This window comes from Oryctolagus cuniculus, chromosome 10, assembly GCF_964237555.1.
Source record: "Oryctolagus cuniculus chromosome 10, mOryCun1.1, whole genome shotgun sequence".
NCBI classification, from domain to species: domain Eukaryota; kingdom Metazoa; phylum Chordata; class Mammalia; order Lagomorpha; family Leporidae; genus Oryctolagus; species Oryctolagus cuniculus.
Genome location: NC_091441.1, coordinates 29,192,705 through 29,213,190, shown reverse-complemented (window position 1 = coordinate 29,213,190; position 20,486 = coordinate 29,192,705). Strand labels below are relative to the sequence as shown.

At 54.6% G+C, this 20,486-nt stretch overlaps 1 protein-coding gene across 9 annotated transcripts in view; it reads left to right on the top strand.

Annotated features, from left to right (window-relative positions):
* The window catches only part of CTIF (cap binding complex dependent translation initiation factor), a 301,086-nt gene that overhangs the window by 81,943 nt on the left and 198,657 nt on the right, over nt 1-20,486 (top strand). For 7 of the 9 annotated variants that reach the window (XM_017344168.3, XM_017344167.3, XM_051851238.2 and 4 more), the window contains one exon: nt 9,720-9,927. In XM_017344168.3, the coding sequence (XP_017199657.2) occupies nt 9,748-9,927 (180 nt within the window). In that variant the 5' untranslated portion in view covers nt 9,720-9,747. Of the gene's footprint in view, nt 1-9,719; nt 9,928-10,768; nt 10,909-20,486 lie in introns of those variants that run through there. The other 2 variants (XM_070050196.1, XM_070050195.1) reach the window with 2 other exon arrangements.

Here is a 20,486-nt window from a genome sequence, read left to right as displayed (position 1 = left end):
CCGTCCTGGGCTGCCGACACCCCCTCATGCTCTTGGAAACAGCTTGGTACTGTCAGTGCTCCAGCTGGCTCAGGAAGCTTTTGCCAAGAGCAGCTGAGCTGAGAGACACTGGAGAGAGACTGTCACTTGAGAAGGAAGGTCTGAGGTGCAGGGGCTACTGCACTAGGAGACTTTCTGGCCTTCACCTGAGGTGTTCTCGGGGCTACACTGCTGGGTTCGTAGCAGGATACTGTCAGTCTGCCCTCCTGCATGCTCTGAGTTTGTCTTTACTCTCAGCCTATAAACCCAGAGGCTTCTGAAAGCTGAGGGTGGGACCTACAGAGAACGGGTCCCTGTGAGCCCATGTGGTTGGCAGAGCTGAGGTCAACCCAGAGACTGGAGTCCAGGAGAACCAAGGAGGGCACCTGGAGTTCAAAGCAGGGAGACATTAGGGAGGGGTGAGGTCTGTTGGAGAAATGGAGTGCAGTGACAGCAGGGACGGCTGAGTGGCTAAGGAGGGCTTCATGGAGGAGCTGTGCCTGACCGTGGGCCCTGAGGGCAAGGGTACAATTGAGAGAGGCAGAGATATAGGAAAGGCAGAGGACAGAGTGAGGGGTATCGGGTGGTTGTGACGTTGAGTGATAGTTACGGCACATAATTGAGTGCTTGCTGTATACCTAAGTGTACTAAGCACTTCTCTCCTGCAATATCTCATTTAGTTGTCACAACACTTTAGAGTGGCGTTTTCATCTTCAATCTGCCTTATAGAGGAGGAGGCAGGCTGAGACTGCCCAGGGACACACAGCTGTGATTTAACCAGCACTGGAACCCATGGCCATGATGGTACCCTGTCTAGGAATGGGGCGGTGAGGGAGCTGCTTGGCTCCAGCCAGTGATATGCCTGTGGCCCTGAAGCTTGTGGCCCCGTGTGGCTTTGTTCCACTTCACCTGTGACTTCGCCATCATCTGGTGTCCATGGTGTCCAGTGTGCAGCAGGTGCTCATCACATGTTAAGTGGGATGAACTTGACTGAGGAGGCTCTGAAGTGATGTGGGAAGAGGTTGGAGGCCTGGGTGACCTTGGTGGGGGTAGGGCTGGGGGGATGGGTAGGGAGACCCTGGCATCCTTTGGTTTTAACACTGTAGGAGCTGGCAGGAGTGGGGCACAGGCAGCAGAGCGGAGCAGACCCTGGGGAAGGAGTGTGCTGGGCACTGTGGGACACTAGGGGAGCCCCAGGCCAGTCTGCCTGCTCTGGGCCCTAGGTGGAGACAGGTGTAGGATGAAGCAGGGCCCTCAACCACCATGCAGTCTTTTCAAGATAAAAAATTCAAGAGCAGGGCAAGAGTTGGGTGACAGCCCAGAGGAGGGTGAGAGAGTATCATGGGCAACCTTGCGTGGTACCAGGGAGTGGGCAGTGGGCAGTACCACAGCCTAGTGGAGGCCCCGGTGGTTCTCAGGTGCCCAGGGCAGGACAGACTTGGACAGCAGGGATGTTTGGGGATAGAGCAGGGGCTGGAGCTCCCAGAGCCTGCCCTCATGCCCTTCTGCCCATTGGTCTTGCCCAGCTGCCAGGGTGGAGGCTGCCATTTAAATGTTCTTCCTCTGAGAGGCCGTGCCCATCAAGGCCCCAGTGGGGTGTCCTTGGGGGACTGTCCTGGGCACCCTCCTCACGCCCACAGGGCTCTCACTCACTCCCTCTCAGGGTCTGTGTCTCAGGTACCTCCTGGGCGCCAGCCATGGCTGGCACAGTGTCCTTCCCCTCCCCACACAGACCAGTCCAGCTCCTCAGTTCCTCATGGAGGTGGCTCTCAGGAGGCCTGAGCCCCATTTATCTACTCAATAAAGCTCTCAAGGCATCTGCAGAGGGGACCATGGGGCTCGGTCCAGGGCTCTGCAGAGGGTGTGCGGACCGTGAGGGTGATGGGGGACATATGTGCTGTGCCTGCTGCCTGAGGCTTGTGACTGTAACCCAGAACTGCACTTGGGGTCCTCCGGGGGCTCCCTTGAGGGAGGAGGGAGGTGACTGCAGAGGGTCTCCAGGCATGGCAGACTGTTGAAGTGCTGGCAGTCAGCCAGCCTTCCCCACCCCTACCCTGGGCTCTGTCCATGGGCACCTGAGTGGCCCCCAGCCTGTCCTCACCTTGCTAGGCCCCAGAGTCCTCATCTGCACAGGGAGAAGCTGGGCTCTTGAGGGGCGATGGAGGTCATGTGATATGGTTTCAGGAACCCCCTGCAGGGTGTACAGACCTGCTGGGCACCATGGGACTCCGCACAGATGCTGTTAAGTGCCCCTGGCTCTGAGAGTCCAGGGCAGAGGTGGTGACCCCACGGCCCACCCGGCCATGGTCCTTCAGCTTGTAGAGGTTGCCCTGGGGCTGAGCTCTGCCCTGGGTCCTGGGTGGTCATGGAGGAGAGGGCGGCCCTACCTTCAGGGAGCTGTCCAGGTAGCTGGGAGGACCAGGATGCAGACCCCGTGAGTGGTGGGTGGGTTCTACACATCAGCTATTCAGAGTGTGATCCTCTGGCTGCTGGAAGTCTGTTAGAAATGCAGACGATTGGGGCCGGTGCTGTGGCGCAGTAGGTTAGTCCTCTACCTGTGGCGCTGGCATCCCATATGGGAGCTGGTTCGAGTCCCAGCTGCTCCTTTTCTAATCCAGCTCTCTGCTATATCCTGGGAAAGCAGTAAAAGATGGCCCAAGTCCTTGGGCCCCTGCACCCATGTAGGAGACCCAGAAGAAGATCCTGGCTCCTGGCTTTGGATCAGTTCAACGCTGGCTGTTGGGGCTATCTGGGGAGTGAACCAGCGTATGGAAGACTTTTCTCTCTGTCCCTCCCTCTCACACTCTCTGTAACTCTACTTCTCAAATGAATAAAATCTTAAAAAAAAAAAAAAAAAAGAAAGAAAGAAAGAAAAGAAAAGAAAAGAAAAGAAAAGAAAAGAAAAGAAAAAGAAATGCAGACCCTTGGCCCTACTCAAATCTACTGCATCTGAGCGTGCATTTTTGACAAAATGCCTGGGGAGTAAACTTCGGGAAGCACTGCTTGACTTCTACTTTTTTGACCACACTTCACAAAGAGAAATATTTTCCCTTGGTAGGTGAAGTCAGAGCTCCACTAAGCAACAGCTAAACTTACCGCGTGTGCTACATTCTGGTATTTTCAGTTTAGTTACATATTTCTTAATGCTGTCATCATGACTCATAGCATTTATTTGATAACCTACTAAATTGCTGAGACCTGCAATTTGAATAATTCCCTGTCTGATGTTGGGGTGACATAGAGTTAAACTGGCGGTGGTTGAGGGGAAGGTCAGACTTTTAGAAGACGCCAGATGTCCCTGACTCCTGGGACAGAAAATACTGCTGATTTCCAAGGTCACCTGCCTGCAGCTGCTTGGCTTTCTGGGCCTTCCCGTTCCCGGGGTGGGGACCCGAGGCTCGTATACCTGCAGGCCCTCCCCAAATCCTTGTTGCTTTAGTTTGGCCAGCCCCGGCGTGGCTGAGTCATCAGGTCAGCACTGGAGGGAGTGGCCAGCGCTCCAGAGCTGCTGATTGCCCGGGAAACGGCGTTTCTCTGGAATCCTGTCTGTGTAGGAGGTAGAGCGTGGGCTGTGGGCGGCAGCAGGGGACGTTGGCAGTGAACAGATTCCCATGGCTTCCTTGGGGAGGGCTGTGGGCATCCTCTTCCTGGGGAGCTACCTCCCTCCTCCCACACTCTGCCAGCAGAGCGGCCTCTGGAGAATTCTAGCCCTAGTTGTGTGTTCTGGGTGCAGGTGTCATTGTCAGCCCTGTGTGGAGGTGGGATGGGGAGAGGGGACCGTGGGGACCAAGGCTATGGCAGCCAGCAGCCGGCATGTGTGCAGTAGGGTCAGCAGGAGGGAACCGCTGGCAGAGAGCCCAGGGCATGGTGCTGCTGCACCAGGCTGCTTAGCCAGCGGCTGTGGCCGTGATGGGGCAAGGGCTCCAGTGAAGTTGATGCGTGGCTTTAACACAAGGCAAGCAATGGGGATGGGGCTATCTGGGGAGTGAGGAGGGAGCAGGGAGGAGGCTCCCTGCTCACCCACAGCTCAGATGCTGTGTCAGATGCCGAGTTTCTGTCTTGCTTGGATGGGGGCAGGGGGAGGACAGACCCATAAATCCCTAAGCCACTGAGCTCAGGAGCTTTGAACCAGATCCATGGCACTCCCACCTCCCTGCAGCATGCCTGGGTCTCTGTCACAGCCCAAAGCCAAAAAGCAAGCCAGCAAAGCAGACACGAGCTCTAGCTGGGCTTCCTGTGTGAGGTGTGAGAGGGGTGTTCTGGGCCATGGGGTGGGTGCCGAGGGGCAGAGGAGAAAGAAAGAGCCTGAAGAAGTGCAGGCCATGTGGCGGGTCCAGCGCTGTCTCCACACAGAGCCTAGAGTGACGTTGGATGCCCAGAAGGCCTGGCACACAGCGGAGCAGGCGAGTCCCGTGTGGTTTGCAGTGTGCTGAGTTGACCCTGGGGATGGAAGGGGTGGTAGGGCCTAATGCCCAAAGAATCTGCTAACTTTACAGCACTTAACACCACTGGTCACCTGCAGACAGGCGGCAAAGACTGCGGCTGGGACCAGCCCATTGTCTCTGCGCCTGCAGGGCACTGCCTGGCATCAGAACCAGAAGCTGGGGCTCTTGGAGGTAGCCTGTGAGCCCTCCCAGGCAGGGCCGAGACAGAGACCAGAGACGCCTGGCCCAGCCCCACTGCTTCTGCTGCCCCTGCTGACGCTAGGCCCAGGGGAGGGGACACTAGCGTGGAGAAAGGTGACTTTACCAGGCTCCATGTGTGTGGTTTTTGTTTTTTTGGGCCTTAAAAACAGTCAGCTGGGCTTCTGGGGCTTCCACGGCAGGCATGGGGAGTGGTGGCTGTGGCAAGGGCTGCCCCAGGACTGGCAGGGGCTAGGGTGAGGTCCCTTACAGACAGCGCAGCCCCAGCGGACTGAGGGCCTGTCCCCTCCCTCAGACAACCACAGATATGTCCCAGTCTGACTGACCTAAGCACTCTCTGGGAGGCCTAGGCATGAGCGCCGCTCCACCGGCCCAGTGCAGCCCAGGCCCCTGCACCCTTTCAAAGCCTGCCCGCCCTGTGATGCCCTGGGAGCAAAGTGCAGCCTCAGCACTCTCTCTGCTCTGCTGCTGGCCGTTGTGTTTCTGCCTCGTCCATCAGTCCATCACCTGGTGGGGGGTGGGGCAGGGTGGGGAGGAGGAGAGCCAGGGGACAGCTGTGCAGGCGTGCTCCCGGATCTGCCTGCCCCCGTGCCTTCTGTACCCTGATGGCTGCAGACACCCTCTTTCCTGTCCCCTCTTCCTCCTTTGCTCTCACTGATCGGCCCTCCCTCCCGGCTGTCTGGGGCTTCCTCTGCCTGGTCTTATGGTGAATGAGAAGCTGAGCTAGACAAGGCCCCCAGAGCTTATGCAGGAGGCCGCAAAGCAGGAACTCACCCCTTTCCTGGCATCCCCACCAGCCTGCTAAGGGGCTGCCTGCTCCTTCTCACTCCACGTGCCTCTCAAATGGGGCGGAGCTCCCATGTTCAGTTCCTAAGAACGGGGGACCCAGAAAGATACTGTGCACCGCTGCTCAGGCAACATTCTTCCCAGTAGCCAGACACAGAGACAACCAGCGTGCATCCCTGGACACAGGGAGAAACCTAGCCTGGTAAACACACACGTATGGCTGTGACACCAGGGCTTCCCTCGTCTTTTTGACACCTGTTACAGCCTGGTGAACCGTATCATGGAATGCTAGGAGACACAAGCTGGTCACAGCAGGACAAATACTGTAGGAGTCTCTGTAGAAAGTATCCGGAAGGGAAAGTATCCAGACCTCAAAGAGACAGAGGTGGGGCAGTGGGTACCGGGGTCGGGAGTGGGGTAATAGCAGAGTTTCCGGCGGGATGCTGATGAAGGTCGTCACTGTAATGCAGGTCACATAGACTTGTGAATGTCCTTAAGTACTGACCTGTGTGCTTTCCAATGGCTAAAACGGAGGTTTCGTGTTATGTGTATTTTATAGTGGAACAACAAAAATGGAGTCGGGGTGGGGTCCTGAACACTTGCTTTTGGCTCAGAGGTTAAATCACGGCTTAGATGCCTGCATCTTGTATCAAGAGCCTGGTTTGAGTCTCAGATCCACTTCCAATCCAGTTTCCTGCCATTGTGCATCCTGGGAGGCAGCAGATGATGCTCAAGTACTTGGGTCCCTACCACCCACATGCGAGACCTGGTTGGAGTTCTGGGTTCCTGACTTTGGCCTGGCCCAGCATGGGCTATTTTGGGCATTTGAGAAGTGAGCCAGTGTATAGAAGATCTCTCAGTCTTCCTCCCTCCCTCCCTCCCTCCCTCCCTTTCTCCCTCCCTCCCTTCCTCCCTTCCTTCCTTCCTTCCTTCCTTCCTTCCTTCCTTCCTTCCTTCCTTCCTCTCTCTCTCTCTCTCTCTCTCTCTCTCTTTTTCTCTCTCCCTTTCAAGTAAAAGTGAAAATATATTAAAATTTTAAGATTTATTTATTTATTTAGAGGTAGAGTGACAGAGAGATTGTGTATCTGCTGCTTCACTCCCCAGATGACCACAACAGCCAGGTCTGGGCCAGGCCAAAGCTAGAAAGAAGCCAGGCACTCCATCCAGGTCTTCTATATATGTGGCAAGGGCCTGAGCACTTGGGCCATCTTCCCCAGGCTTCCCAGCTCATTAGCAGGGAGCTGGATCAGAAGCAGAGTAGCTGGGACTTGAACCAGACACTGAGATGTCCGAAGTGGTGACTTAACCACTGAAGCAAATTCCTGCCCTAAATTTATCTATTTTTTAAGATTTTATTTATTTATTTGAGAGTAAGAGTTACAAAGAGAGGGAGAGACAAAGAGAGAGATCTTCCATCCACTGGTTCACTCCCCAAATGGCCGCAATGGCTGGAGCTGGGCTGATCTGAAGCCAGGAGCCAGGAGCTTCTTCTGGGTCTCCCATGTGGGTGCAGGGGCTCAAGCACTTAAGCCATCTTCCACTGCTTTCCCAGGTGCATTAGCAGGGAGCTGGATCAGAAAAGGAGCAGCCAGGACACAAACTGGTGCCCATATGGGATGCTGGTGCCGCAGGTGGAGGCTTGACCTATGCCACAACCCTGCCTTCCTAAATTTATGTTTTAATTCCATTTTCTATTATCTTTTTAACTGCCTTGTGGTTGCCTGTTGCCCCTGTCTTGCAGGAACTGAAATCCTTGGGGCAGAGTGGAAAGGTGGGCCAGGGAGGTGCTTTGGGTCTACTCAGGCTGTAGGCAGCTGGGCTCCACCCCCAATCCCTGCTGAGGGACAGCTGGGATGCGCCTCAGAACTGCCACCCGGAGACCAAAGGGGAGCGTTTCCCTGCTGAGGCTGCCTCACGGCATCACCACCTCACGCTCCAGGAGGCAGGGCCATGTGGCTCCTGCGGGCGCCTCTTGGCTGTCTGAGGAGCCCTGGGTAGCAGGCTTTGGGGCAGCCAGAGTAAGGTGCTCTGGGGTCTCACTGTGAGGATCTGATCTGTCAGTAAGGACCAGAGCAAGAGGGTGATCGAGAGGACGTGAGGACACAAGGGGTGTCCAAGACAAGTGACCCACGGAGGTGTCCTGTTTTGCCCTGTGGGCACCAAAACGTGGGGGTTGCTCTTGTGACTGTTTGTTTCCTGTGGGCCAGTGTGGACATGGGATGGCTGCTGGTGGCCTGGGAGACTCACCCATGCCTGGGAGAGCCCAGCAGAGCAGCTAGAGGGGTCTGCCCCAGGCAGAGCCCAGCACTTGACCCTCCTGGAAGCGGCTTCTGTAGAGTTCCTGCAAAGCCTGGTCCTCTGACTGTGCATGTCCAGTGTGCCAGGAAGCCTCTGATAAGATCTGAAGTCTTCAGGGAATAATAGGCACAGCCTTGGCCTCTGCTGCCCCGGCAGGTGGCTCCTGTTCAGCCCTCTGTGGACTTGAACCTTACTGCTCCCATACAGCTGAGGCCACCTGACCAGGGCCAGGCCCTGAGCCTGCAGGTGCCCAGCCCATCAGACCGTGCACCCAGCCGGGGAGTGCGAAGCGCACACACAGCCCTTGAAGGAGTCATGGCCCACTGGCAGGGCAGCGGTGACGTCGGAGTACTGGGAGGTGTCCTGCGGACCTGAGTAGCAAGCGGCCAGGAGGGGAGGTGGGAAGAGGCGGGTGGAGGGGGCCGTGTAGGCAGAGTCACGCAGACCTGGAACTCTGCTGTGTGGACCTGGGCAAGTTACTGAATCCCTCTGAACCTCCCCTGTGTCTTCTATGTAGTGTGATTACACCAGTTCATACACAGGATTGTTGCGAGGGTGAAGTGTGCCCAGTGTGGCTAGCAGAGGTTACCGTATCTGTACGTGGAGCCACGCTGGGGGAATACTCTGCCTCCTAGCCCACCACTAAATCAGAGACTTGCACTAACGGCAGAAGGCCTCTCCAGCCCTGTTCTAGGCTTCTGTGAGTGTCAGCACCTCTGGGCTTGGGGGGTGGAAGGAAGGGGAGGGACATAGCATGAACGGAAACACAGGGGCAGGAGAGAGCATCAGGTGTTAGTTTTCCTTCGCTGCGTGCAGATGGCTCAGACCCAGCGGCTTAGGACGATGCTGTTCTTTATCTCCCAGCGCTAGCTGGAACCTGGGTGTGGACCAGGCTGCGGTCTCGTCTGGGGCTCCCAGGGGCTCTGGAGCAAACAGTCTGCTCCCATGCTCACGGGGTCCTAGGAGAATTTATTCCCTGCTGGTTGTAGGACTGGGGTGACCGTGTCCTTGCCCGCTGCTGACTGGCACTTGCCTTCAACCACAGGTGCCTGCCCACATGCCCTGCCCGCGCCCCTCCTCCCTCAAGCCAGCCATAGTGCACGGAGCCTTTCTCGTGCTTTGGATTTCTGCGTCTTCCTCTGTCTTGGACCTCTAGTCCCAGATGCTCAGGGCTCACGTGCTTGGGTCAGGCCCTCTTGAAGAGTCTCCCTATCTTAAGGTCAATGATTTGGAATTTAATTATACCAGCAAAATCCCTTCCCAGGGGTATGTGTTTGATTGACTGGTAGAAGGTGTACATCTGGGACCATCTTACAGTTCTGCCTCCTACATATGACATGGGCTGGAGAAAGAGGGCAGAATGGCCAGGGGCTGGAGCAGGCATGCCATAGGCCTTGACAGCTGTTGGAGCAGGAGAGGTGAGATGGATGTTGATGGTGGGAGGGATCTAAGACTGCCGTAGGCCTTGAGTGGCAGGTGGAAAAAGAGGCATTGGACAGCCCCTACCCCTAGCCTTGACTGTGTCCAGCACCATTAGAATGCATTGATCCCAACTCAACTGCCCTGGCCTTCAGGTCTGGGTTCCTTTGTCCTGCTGAGGGTACCACCCAAGCCTGAAGCCTCCAGTCCTGTGGCTCCTCCCTTTAGCACAGATGAGCAGACTCACAAGCCCCTCAGTGGATGGCCACTGAGCTTGAGAGCCCAGAGCAAGCCCCTGCAGTACCTCCGACCTCCCTTGTAGCCGGCCTGGCGTCCAAGACAGGCTGGCAGAGGAGGCCAGTTGAGGGTGTGTGTCCACCGGGCATTCCCATCGGCTGGTCCGGTAGGGCCCCACTGACCTTGCAGGGCTGTGGAGAGGCGAAGATACCAGGAGGGGTGAGAAGGCTCTCCCGGGGCAGAGAGCGTGTCCCAAACCAGGCGCCGGCCTTGCCTCGGGCAGCGTCTCATGGCGCCTGTCTTTCCTCTCTCCCACAGCCCCGCGCCAGGCTCCGGAGCTGGGGGCATGGAGAACTCCTCGGCAGCGTCGGCCTCCTCCGGGGCTGGGAGCAGCCGCTCCCAGGAGATCGAGGAGCTGGAGCGCTTCATTGACAGCTACGTGCTGGAGTACCAGGTGCAGGGGCTGCTGGCCCACAAGGCGGAGGGCGACGGCGAGAGCCAGAAGACACAGTCCCCCGTCTCCCAGGTGAGTGCGGGCTTCTCACGATGACCGAGGTTTCTATCAGAGGATGGAGCTGAGGGTCCGGGGTTGACTCAGGAAGAGCAGGAGAGGGGTTGGAGACAAGGGGTGTAATACGGGGGTGCTTCAGCAAGTTCACGGAAAAGGGGAATTAAAATAAGTTTATTTTTGGTGCAAAATATATTTTAAAGGCATGTAGTTTTTCCATAATATGTGCTTCCATAAACCTTTTGAAAATCCATCATATGCATGGATTTTTAAAATTGTTCTATCACAATAAACTTAACTTTCAATTTTTTTTTTTTCCCCACAAACCACAGTCTCCTTGTGTAACTGCTCTGAGGAGTTCAGCTGTGGGAGGAGAGAGACGTGGTGAGGCTTGGGGCCACGAGGTCAAAACAGGAGCATTTTCAACCTGGTTGGGGGTAGCTGGGGGTGGCCCCGCCAGTGACTGGAGCAGTGGCCTGGTGTCTGGTCCCAGCTGCTCATCCATGGTCTGTTACTAAGCATCTAAAATGACACCTGCAACACAGCTGTGGCATTTTCTCCAGGGAGGTGCAGGTGCAGAGCTGGGGAGGTGACTTTAGCTGGGAGCAGTGGAAGGAGGCAGAGAGGGGGGCGATGATGGCAATGGAGCCAGGACACTGAGCCAGGCGAGGAGGGGAGTGGTAGGGTCGGCGGTTCGGTGATCAGGATTCTTCTTGGTGAGACGAAGACTCGCTGGAGTCCCGGGACCAGCAGCAGTGAGCCAGACAGCTAGGAGGGACGTCCCTGAGTGGGGCGGAGGAAATGCGGTAATTGGTGGCGAAAGGCAGTGTGCGCCTGCGCGCGCGGGGAGGCGGGAGACAGCAGCAGGAGGGGCTGTGGACGCAGAGCAGGGCGCAGGAGCCATCTTTGTGGATCTCAAGAAAGAACAAAAGGGTGTTGGCGGGGGTGGCTGCCATCCAGGAGGAAAGCCCTCGAGGAAGGCAAGGAGAGAAATGGCAGGTGGCTCTGCAAATGACTACACGGAGGGTGGCGGGGTCTTGTCTGGTGTGTTAATTTATTCATGTCACTTCCTTTGGTGATTTACACCATCCTTATTGTACGGTTAACAGTCTCATGACCTGGAGTGGAAGGGGGAGGTGGTGGTGGTGCAGGGGGCGTGGTTGGACCATGTCCAAGGGAAATTAGCCTCTGTGGGTTGCGTAGGATGGGAGGGCAGGAAGTAAAGGCACCAGCTCTTGGCCCCTGGAAGCCTCCTAGTGCTGACCTCCATGTGGTACCCCCGGCTGTGCTGCCTGTCTCCCTGCTGTGGAATCCTGGGCACCCTCGGAAGCTTCCTGTAGCTGGAATAGGCCCTCGCAGTGGGAGGGTCCAAGGAAGCTTGAAGCCTGACCCCAGAGGAGGGCGGTGCTGAGACAGTTGTGGATGGGGCCCCTCCCATTGGCTCAGATGGGCTCCTGGGGACTGCGGAGCTGTCCCAGTGCAGAGCAGGGCGCTGGGACTGCCCAGCCCTTACTCTCCACCTTGCCCATCTGGCTCCTGCTCCCAGGACTCCTGGGCCTGACTCACGCTTGGAGGCCCGAATCTGGGTGGTGGGCGAGGTAGGAGTCTGGAGGGGTGTGAAATCAGTGGTGGTTGTGCAGAACAAGGCCACTCTTGGCATTTAGACACATTCTTTAGACATCTGCCCTTGGAAGGGCACAAACACCTGGCGGGATTCCTGGCAGGATTACGTGGCATGCCTGCACGCTCTTGGCACGGGGCACAGCCCCTGCCCCCCCCCCACACCAACTCACAGCCATACCTGTGGGGCCAGCTACCCAGGAAGGACAGCTGTGGCCCACTGAAGAAGGCAGGGGCCTGATGTGTCTCCCTAAGACGAATCTTTACAGATACACATCCCATTGACACAGCCTGTGGGAAGTGTGTCTGCTAAAGCACTTTTGCATGTTTTTCTTGAATCTGATGACTGTTTTAAATGGGAGCCAAGAGAAACCACCGAGAACGTCCCGGGCTGCCCGTCTGTTTCCGGGAGCGGAAGACTGTGGAGAATTTGGAAGCCTTGAGAACGTAAGGGAATGCAGAAGAATGTTGCCCTGCAGCTGGCGCAGCTGCCTTTTGGGATCCAGGAGATGACAGTGGACACTCAGGAAGAGCACCTCATGCTGCTAGTCCAGCTCTGTTCCCCCCGCCCCAACAACAGCTAGGGAGAAAGGGTACGTGGATGACTGGACAGACAGACAGACAGACAGAGCTTCCTTTCTTAGATGAGTTCCCAAGAGAATGTATGTTTTGAATTTCCCAATACTTCCCAAATCCCTTATTTAAAATTTTTTTTCAAAATTTGTTTATTTATTTGAAAGCCAGAGTTATAGAGAGAGAGAGGAAGAAACAGAGAGAGAGAGAGAGAGATCTTCCACCTGTTGGTTTATTCCCTAGATGGCTGCAACAGCCAGGAGCCAAAGTCATGAGCCAGGAGCTTCATCCAGTTCTCCCTTGTAGGTGGTAGGGGCCCAAACACTTACACCATCCTCTGCTGCTTTTCCCAAGGCCATTAGCAGAGTGCCACAATGGCCAGAGCTGCGCTGATCTGAAGCCAGGAGCCAGGAGCTTCTTCCCAGTCTCCCATGCGGGTGCGGGAGCCCAAAGACTTGTGCCATCTTCTACTGTTTTCCCAGGCCAGGGCAGAGAGCTGGATCAGAAGTGGAGCAGATGGGACTCGAACCGGCATGCATATGGGATGCTAGCTCTGCAGGTGGCGGCTTTACCCACTACGCCACAGCGTGAACACTGGCATTTTTATAAGTCCTTGTATGACCCTGATGCCCTGCTGGGTTGACAACTACAGTTGTTGAAGAGTGGATAGATGCATTTATTTAAGACATATTTTCCAATACATTCTTTTTTTTTTTTTTTTTTTTTTTTTTTTTGGACAGGCAGAGTGGACAGTGAGAGAGAGATACAGAGAGAAAGGTCTTCCTTTGCCATTGGTTCACCCTCCAATGGCCACCGCATCTGGCGCGCTGCGGCGGGCGCACCACGCTGATCCGAAGCCAGGAGCCAGGTGCTTCTCCTGGTCTCCCATGCGGGTGCAGGGCCCAAGTACCTGGGCCATCCTCCACTGCACTCCTGGGCCACAGCAGAGAGCTGGCCTGGAAGAGGGGCAACCGGGACAGAATCTGGTGCCCCGACTGGGACTAGAACCCGGTGTGCCGGCGCCGCAAGGCAGAGGATTAGCCTATTGAGCCAGGGCGCCAGCCTTGCAATACATTCTTAACAGGTCCCACTAAGACTCACTGAGGCTGATGATAGCTTCCTGTCGTCCTTTCAGTTGGTGGCAAGTGCTTGGAGTCCTAGGTTTTGTCTCAGATGCAAGGTGATGTTTCAGAGAGAGAGCGTGGAGATGGGCCTGGTGTTTCCTTCCTTCCTGTCTCTTCCCCCATGTTTCTTCTTTCATTCTGCCTACCCTGACCACCCCCTCTTCGGTCCTGTTTATCTCATTACTGCATTTCCTCCCACTCTTAAATCCATTTTCCCTGCATCTTTGCTCGCAGGATGAGGCGCCCCATGGTGGGTTTAACAGAAGGAATGCGTTCACAGGAGGACCCTGGGGTGCTTGAGCGTGAAGGATTCGTTCTGTGTGAGCACATTTGAGTCACACAAGTGCCATACACAGACTTTGCGTGGTGCACAGAATCCAGACAGTCACAGTGAAATCCCCCTTAGCCAGCACCTCATGCTGTTGCCTTGACTCAACCTCCCATGAGATTGGACAGTTGACTTCCTCATCTTTGTAATGCATTAACTGGCATATAAACGCCTTACAGAAATAGAGTATTTGAAAGTCATGCATCAGAACCAGTGGAAATGTTCAGTAGCTCAACTGTATGTCCTAGGGAAACTTCCAGGCTTATGGCTGCGGTGCTGCCTTTCCGGGCTGTACAGTGGTGTATAGTATGGATTTATTTAGCTATTCGTTTAATGATGGACACTTAGGTTTCTTCCAGAGGTATACACAGACACCTGGCCCTGTGTGTTTTTGCGCCCTGGGCAGCATCCTGTCTCTCCAACAGGCCAGTCTTCTCTGGAGGATCACTGTGGATCTGCAGCTTGTCCTGGGTCCCACTCCCCTTCCAGCCCCCCTGTCCTGGTCAGCGAGCGCATGTGGCCAGGATAAGTAAACAGTGAATGCGGGTGAGCACGCCGCACCTCCTGCACAAATCCAAGTGCTTCTTTGGGTGGTTGCTGAGAACTGGAATGAATGTGGAAAACTCTCACCAGATTGCTGTCCAGAATGGCTGGTCCATTCTATGTAGGCTACAATTGTATTTTACTTTTAAAGCAACAGTTGGAAAAACATCATCATTTTAGGACAACAACTAATGTAATTTTTGTGCTTTTTAAAATTCTGTGTTACCTTTTACAAAGCTGTCCTTCTAGCACGCATGTGAGTTTTGAGTTGCTTGTTTGTTTCGCGTGATCTCCTAGACATTGTTTGGTGGTGGATTTTAGCATAAGGGGTCATTGTTTACATGGCTTCTTTCTGTGCAGGTGCTGTTGGCCATGAAGTGAAATACAACTAGCGCTAACTTGTACTCGTTCAGCCGCAGGCTCTGAGGGCAGAGTCATAAACAGAACCAGCTGAGATCCCTGTCCTCATGGGGCTTACTTGTGGCAGGGAAGGCAGGAAACAGGAAGTTAGCAGGTGATTGATACCTGAGAGAGGTGCAAGGGCCCGAAGGCTCGCTCAGAAGGGGCCTTTGGAGTGAAGACTTGAAAAAGGTGAGAAAGTGAGGCTGCTTAAAGCTGTGCGCTGGGGGCTTGCCCCGGGTGGAAGCCAGTGAAGAGCCAATGTCAGAGCCTCCCAGGCCTGTCTCAGTCTTGGCCTTTTCCTGAGAGATGTGGGACTCTGTGTGTGTGTGTGTGTGTGTGTGTGTGTGGCAGGACTGGTGAAGGGGGATGATCTTCCTGCGGCATGGATGGCAGTCCATGGTGAGAGGCCACAGCTGGGATGTGGCTGGGGAGTGAGCAAGACAGGAAGCAGGAGGCCAGGAAGCCGGTTCACTGGTCTAGGTGAGAGGCAAACTGTGTGGTCCCTATGGAGGTGATGAGAAGCCATTGGTCTAGGTATAGTTGGAAAGTACAAACACCATGAGCGGCCCTGAGGATTTGAGACTGAGCAAAAAGCATAGAACAATCCAGAACTTTCCAAAGAGACACTTTGGGGAGCAAAGGTGGAGTTCAGTTTTGGACACAAAGTGGCGTTGGAGGTCTTAGTGTGGCTGCTGTGCAAGGTGGCCTGCAGGGGAGGGGAGAGCTGGAGGCCAGCACAGTGAGTGGCCTGCCCTGAGCCCAGGGAGCAAGGAAGCCCAGAGCAGGTGGTCACAGGTGGAGTGCGGGCGAAGAAGCTGCCCAGGGCCTGAGGTGTCTCACCTGGAACTCATTCAGCCTCAGCTCTGTGAGCTGGTGTCAACATTCTACAAGTGAGGAGGTGGAAACAGAGAGAGATTAAATGAGCTTCCCAAGGTCACACAGCAAATAGAGGGCCGGACGGTGGTTTGGACCAGGCAGTCTGCCTCCAGGTACCATAGACGCCACCTCTCGGCTGTTGGCAGATTCTGTTGTTATTCCTGGGGATGGGGCAGGGAGACTTGCTCTTAGGGGTGAAGTGGCTCACCCCAGATCACAAAGCTGGGCAATGTACACATTTGAGATTCTCTACTTCAAGAACTCAAGCTCATAGTTGCTACATTCAGCTGTCTGTACAGCAGGACAGTTAATGGTTTGAAATTTTATTTATTAAATTTTTATATTTATTTATTATTTGTGAGGCAGACAGAAGAGAGACAAAGTTCCCATCCTCTGGTTCACTCCTGAAGTGCCCACAATGGCCCCATGCCGAGGGCTGAGACCAGGAGCTTGGAACTCAATCCGTATCTCTCATGTAGCCGGCAGACACCCAATTACTTGACACCTGCTGCCTCCCGGGGTCTGCATTAGCAGGGAACTGGAATGGAGCATAGAGCCAGGGCTCAAACAGGCACTCCAGTATGTGAGGTGGATACCTGAACTGGTGTCTTAACTACCCACTTTTTTTTTTTTTTTTTTAAACAAATCCCAGCTCTGGGCAGCATCCTGTCTCCCTGACATGCCAGATCTCGGGGCTACCAGTCCTGGGTCCCACCTCCTCCTCCAGTTCCCCTGTCCTGGTCAGTGAGCCCATGTGGCTTACAGGAAGTGGTCAGACAGCCTCCTGCCTGCAGGTAGCTGGGTCTTCGGGGTGGCAGTGTTCTCACCTAGGACAGGTTGTAGACACACACGCTTCTCAAGTCAGGTGCTTTGTGGGGAGGCCCAGCCCTTGGGCCTTCAGAACACCCCAGTAGTCCTGATGCCCCGGGTTAAGCAGGCCTGCATGAGGTCATCCTTGAAATCATTTTTCATTTAGAAATAATTTCAAACATATAAAAATGACAATAATGGTTCAAATAATTCCTGCAAATCCTTCAGCCAGTCTCCAGTTGTTAACATTTGACCACATTTGGGCCCATGTTCTCTCTCCCTAAATATCTATTATAGCAATAAATATATGTATACCTTTACATGTAATATATTTTTTTGAATAAGTTAAGGGTAAATTACAGATGTGATACTCCCTAATCCCCAAACACTTCATTTAAAAAATTATTTATTTATTTGAAAGTTAGAGTTACAGAGAAAGGGAGAGACAGAGAGATCATCTGTCTGCTGCTTCACTCCCCAGGTGGCCACATGGCCAGTGCTGAGCCAAGCTGAAGCCAGAAGCTTCATCCAGGTCTCCCACAGGGGTGGCAAGGGCCCAAACGCTTGGAACATCTTCTGCCGCTTTTCCCAAGCCAATAGGAGGAAGCTGGATTGGAAGTGCAGCAGCTGGGACCAGAACCAGCACCCATATGGGATGTTGGTGTTGCAGGCATCCGTGTTCCCTGCTCTGCCACGTGCTGGCCCTAATCCCTAAATACTTCAGTGTCTGTTGCCTAAGGACAGAGATAGTCTCTTATGTAATCACAGTATAGGAAGTAAACATTGATACAATACCATTATTTAATCTACTGACCTTATATTTTCCCAGTAATGCCATAGCAAAAAAAAAAAAAAAAAAAAAAAAAACCCTCTGTGTTCTTGGTCAAATCCAAGATTGCATGTTGCATCTATGTTGGTCATTTTTTCTGGCTCTTTGACTTAATACCTGTGCGTGCCCTTTGCTGCTTCTGCGACATTTTAGCTTCATCACCTGGGTGGGTTGCCTGACGCTGCATGTGTCAGCCTCACTGTTGGCTGAGAGAGGAAAGCAGGCGTGTCCATAGCTGTGGGAGCGAGTGGTGATGAACGTGACGGTCTGAGCGCAGTGCCTGGGCGTCAGTGAGATTCTTATGTGTTCTGACAGCGAATCCAGGTGCTGCACATTGAAGTAGCTTTGCGCTCATATGTCTTCGCTCTTTGATGTCGTTTAACATTTACAGCTTGCATTTTAATCAGTTTGGAAGGCGTTTTCCACGGGTAGTGTGAGGTAGACAATGAGTCCCTTTTTCTGCCTTGCCTAGCTGGGTTTTCAGCTCTGTGTGTTTACTCCCACCCTTCCCCAATCTTTATATATCATATACTAGGTTCCCATTTGTACATTATTTATTGGTGGGTACAGGTTTTTTTTTTTTTTTTTAAGTTGTTTTATTTACTTGGAAGACAGAAATCTCCCATCCACTGATTGACTCTGCAAACGCCCACAACAGCCAGGACTGGTCCAGGCTGAGCCAGGAACCTGGAACTCAAACCAGACCTGAGTGGCAGGGACCCAAGTACTCGAGTCATCCCCCGTTGCCTCCCAGGGTGCACATTAGCAGGAAGCTGGAATCGGGAGTGGAGCCAGGGGCTCCAATGCAGGCACTTGGATGTAGGATGCGGGTGTCCCAAGTGATGTCATAACTGCTGTGCCAAACGCCTGCCCCTTGGGCTGGTCTGTTTCTCTCCACTGTGCTGGTTCAGCAGGTTGGTTTGGCTGTAACCATGGGGCATTCTTTGCTAAATGCAGGGCCTGTTCCCTGCATGTCAGATGCCACTGGAAAGGAACCCCCCTCCCCGCCCCGGCCGCCACCATGGGCAGCAGCGTCAGCCCCCACTCTGAGCTTTTCCCTTCTTTCTCCCCGACCCCTTGTGCTCAGAACCTCGCTGTCTCTCCCACCCTCCACAAAGTCTGCTCGCTCCACACTGACCGTCCTGCAGGGCAGATGTCAGCGAGCGCATGCGTATCTCCACTGTTGTCAGGCCTTAAAGTGTGCTGTGAGGGAAGAGCACAGAGGGAGCATCTGCACTCGCGGGGTTGCTAAGTCTCCGCCCTGTGGTCTGTTTATTTCCGGTTTTAAAAGTAAGGCCTGACCAGCTCTCTGCTGTGGCCAGGGAGTGCAGTGGAGGATGGCCCAAGTGCTTGGGCCCTGCACCCCATGGGAGACCAGGATAAGTACCTGGCTCCTGCCATCGGATCAGCGTGGTGCGCCGGCTGCAGCGCGCCGGCCGCGGCGGCCATTGGAGGGTGAACCAACGGCAAAGGAAGACCTTTCTCTCTCACTGTCCACTCTGCCTGTCAAAAAAAAAAAAAAAAAAAAAAAAAGTAAGGCCTGAACCCTCCCTCGTGAGCTCCATGTTCATTGCTCTCATGTGTATATATACATATTTAAAGATTTTATTTTATTTGAAAGACAGTTACAGAGAGAGGTAGAGACATGGCGGCGGTGATGGGGGTGGGGGGTGTCTTCCGTCCACTGGCTCACTCCTCAAGTGGCTGCAACAGCCCGAGCTGACCAATCCGAAGCCAGGAGCCATGAACTTCTGCGTCTCCCACATGGGTACAGGGGCCCAAGGGCTTGGACTATCCTCTCTTGCTTTCCCAGGCACATTAACAGAGAGCTGGGATGGAAGTGGAGCAGCTGGGACTCAAACTGGTGTCCATATGGGCTGCCAGTGCTGCAGACCAGAGCTTTAACCCACTGTGCCACAGCGTCGGCCCCTCCCATGTGTGAATGTGTCCCTCTCTTCCTGCCTCTTTCTGTCGGATGCCTTTTCAAATCAACCACCACCTTTATTCCCTGGAGGACTCCCATGTTAACAAGGCTCAGAGCTGTGAGCCTGCTTGCTTTGAAGGACAAAGGATCGTGCGTGGGATTTCCGGCACATGGGCAGAGGAGAGGGGTGTGGTGAGGGGGCTTCTCCATTCTAGAACCATCTTATCTTATCTAGACCAGGATGGGTTCAGGGAACTCTGTGTCTGGACAGTGGCTGAGAGAAGGCAAAGGAGAGGCAGGAGGTGACACCTGGTGCCAAGAAAAGCCAGAGATGGGAGGGACTGTGGATCAGAGAGGGGGAGCCCCCGGGAGGAGGCACACGTGCTGATGGATGGCATCAGCATGGAGTCGAGGTCCCTGGGAGTTGGGAGCCCCGTGTGCATGGTGGGAGGGGCTTGGCATGATGACTGTGGCAGTTCCACTGCATTCTGCCCTGGGGTGTCAGGAAAGCCCATGGCCAGGACCCCTGTCACTCCGCCTGCAAGGGGCTGTGCCTGTCTCCAGCCTGGCTGGGCTCTGCAAGGGGTTTTTGTGGACTCCACCCGACCCCTCCGCTTGCTCGCTTTCCTGCACACAGGTCAACCTGTGCACCTGCTGCTTTTTCTGTGTTCTCAGAGCCACGTCTTCGTTTCCATCCCTACCACCCTGCAGTGAGACCGCACCAGACCCTCGTCCCCTGACCCTCTCCCAGTGGGGCCAGCTCTGCCTCGGGTGCCTGCTCCGAGGAGGCGCTTCCTAGCCAAAGCTCTGGCCCATGTCCAGAGAGGAGACGGGTCTGTCTTCTTTGGCCTGCCAGCCACGCTCTGCCGCTGTTTGCACGCTTGGGCTCCCCGTGCTCCGGGCACCTGGGCTGCTCCCTTCCTTCTCTCCTGGATCCTGCGCATGCCTCCCTCCTCTGAGCTGCTCCTTGGCCCCGCTCCGTGTGCAGCTGCTCTTTGACGCAGCTGCCCCTCCTGTGTGGGAAGTGCCTTGTTGTGGGTCCCATGCGGGGAGCGCTCGCTCGGGATGGCTTTTGGCCTCGGGGCGTCGAGTTAAGGTGACAAAGCTGAGTGGCCTCACAGGAGCTTGGAGCTGTTCTCAGATTACTAAGGAGGGCGAGGTTGCACTGGGACACACGTGAAGCCTTGGCATGAGTGCCTCCACATGAGTGCAGGCTTCCCAGGTGGGCCCACCCAGCCAGGGGCCAGGCTCCCCCCTCCCCACCCCCACGAGTCACCATTCCGTGGGATGTCATGGCGCTGTGCACCTGGAGTTTAAGGGTTTGGGACGCTTCAAAGGAGAGAATATAAAGTAGAGGGGCTGTTCTTATAGCACTTCGAGCATCACACACATGTGGGTTTCTGCATATATTCTAAAAATGTGTATGTATATACACAGGTGTGTACACATACATGCCTGTATACCCTGTGTACTTACGTATGTGTATTACATATAAAGATATTTTTCTTGGAATTATTGTAGATTTGACAGCTAAATTCAAGCATAGCA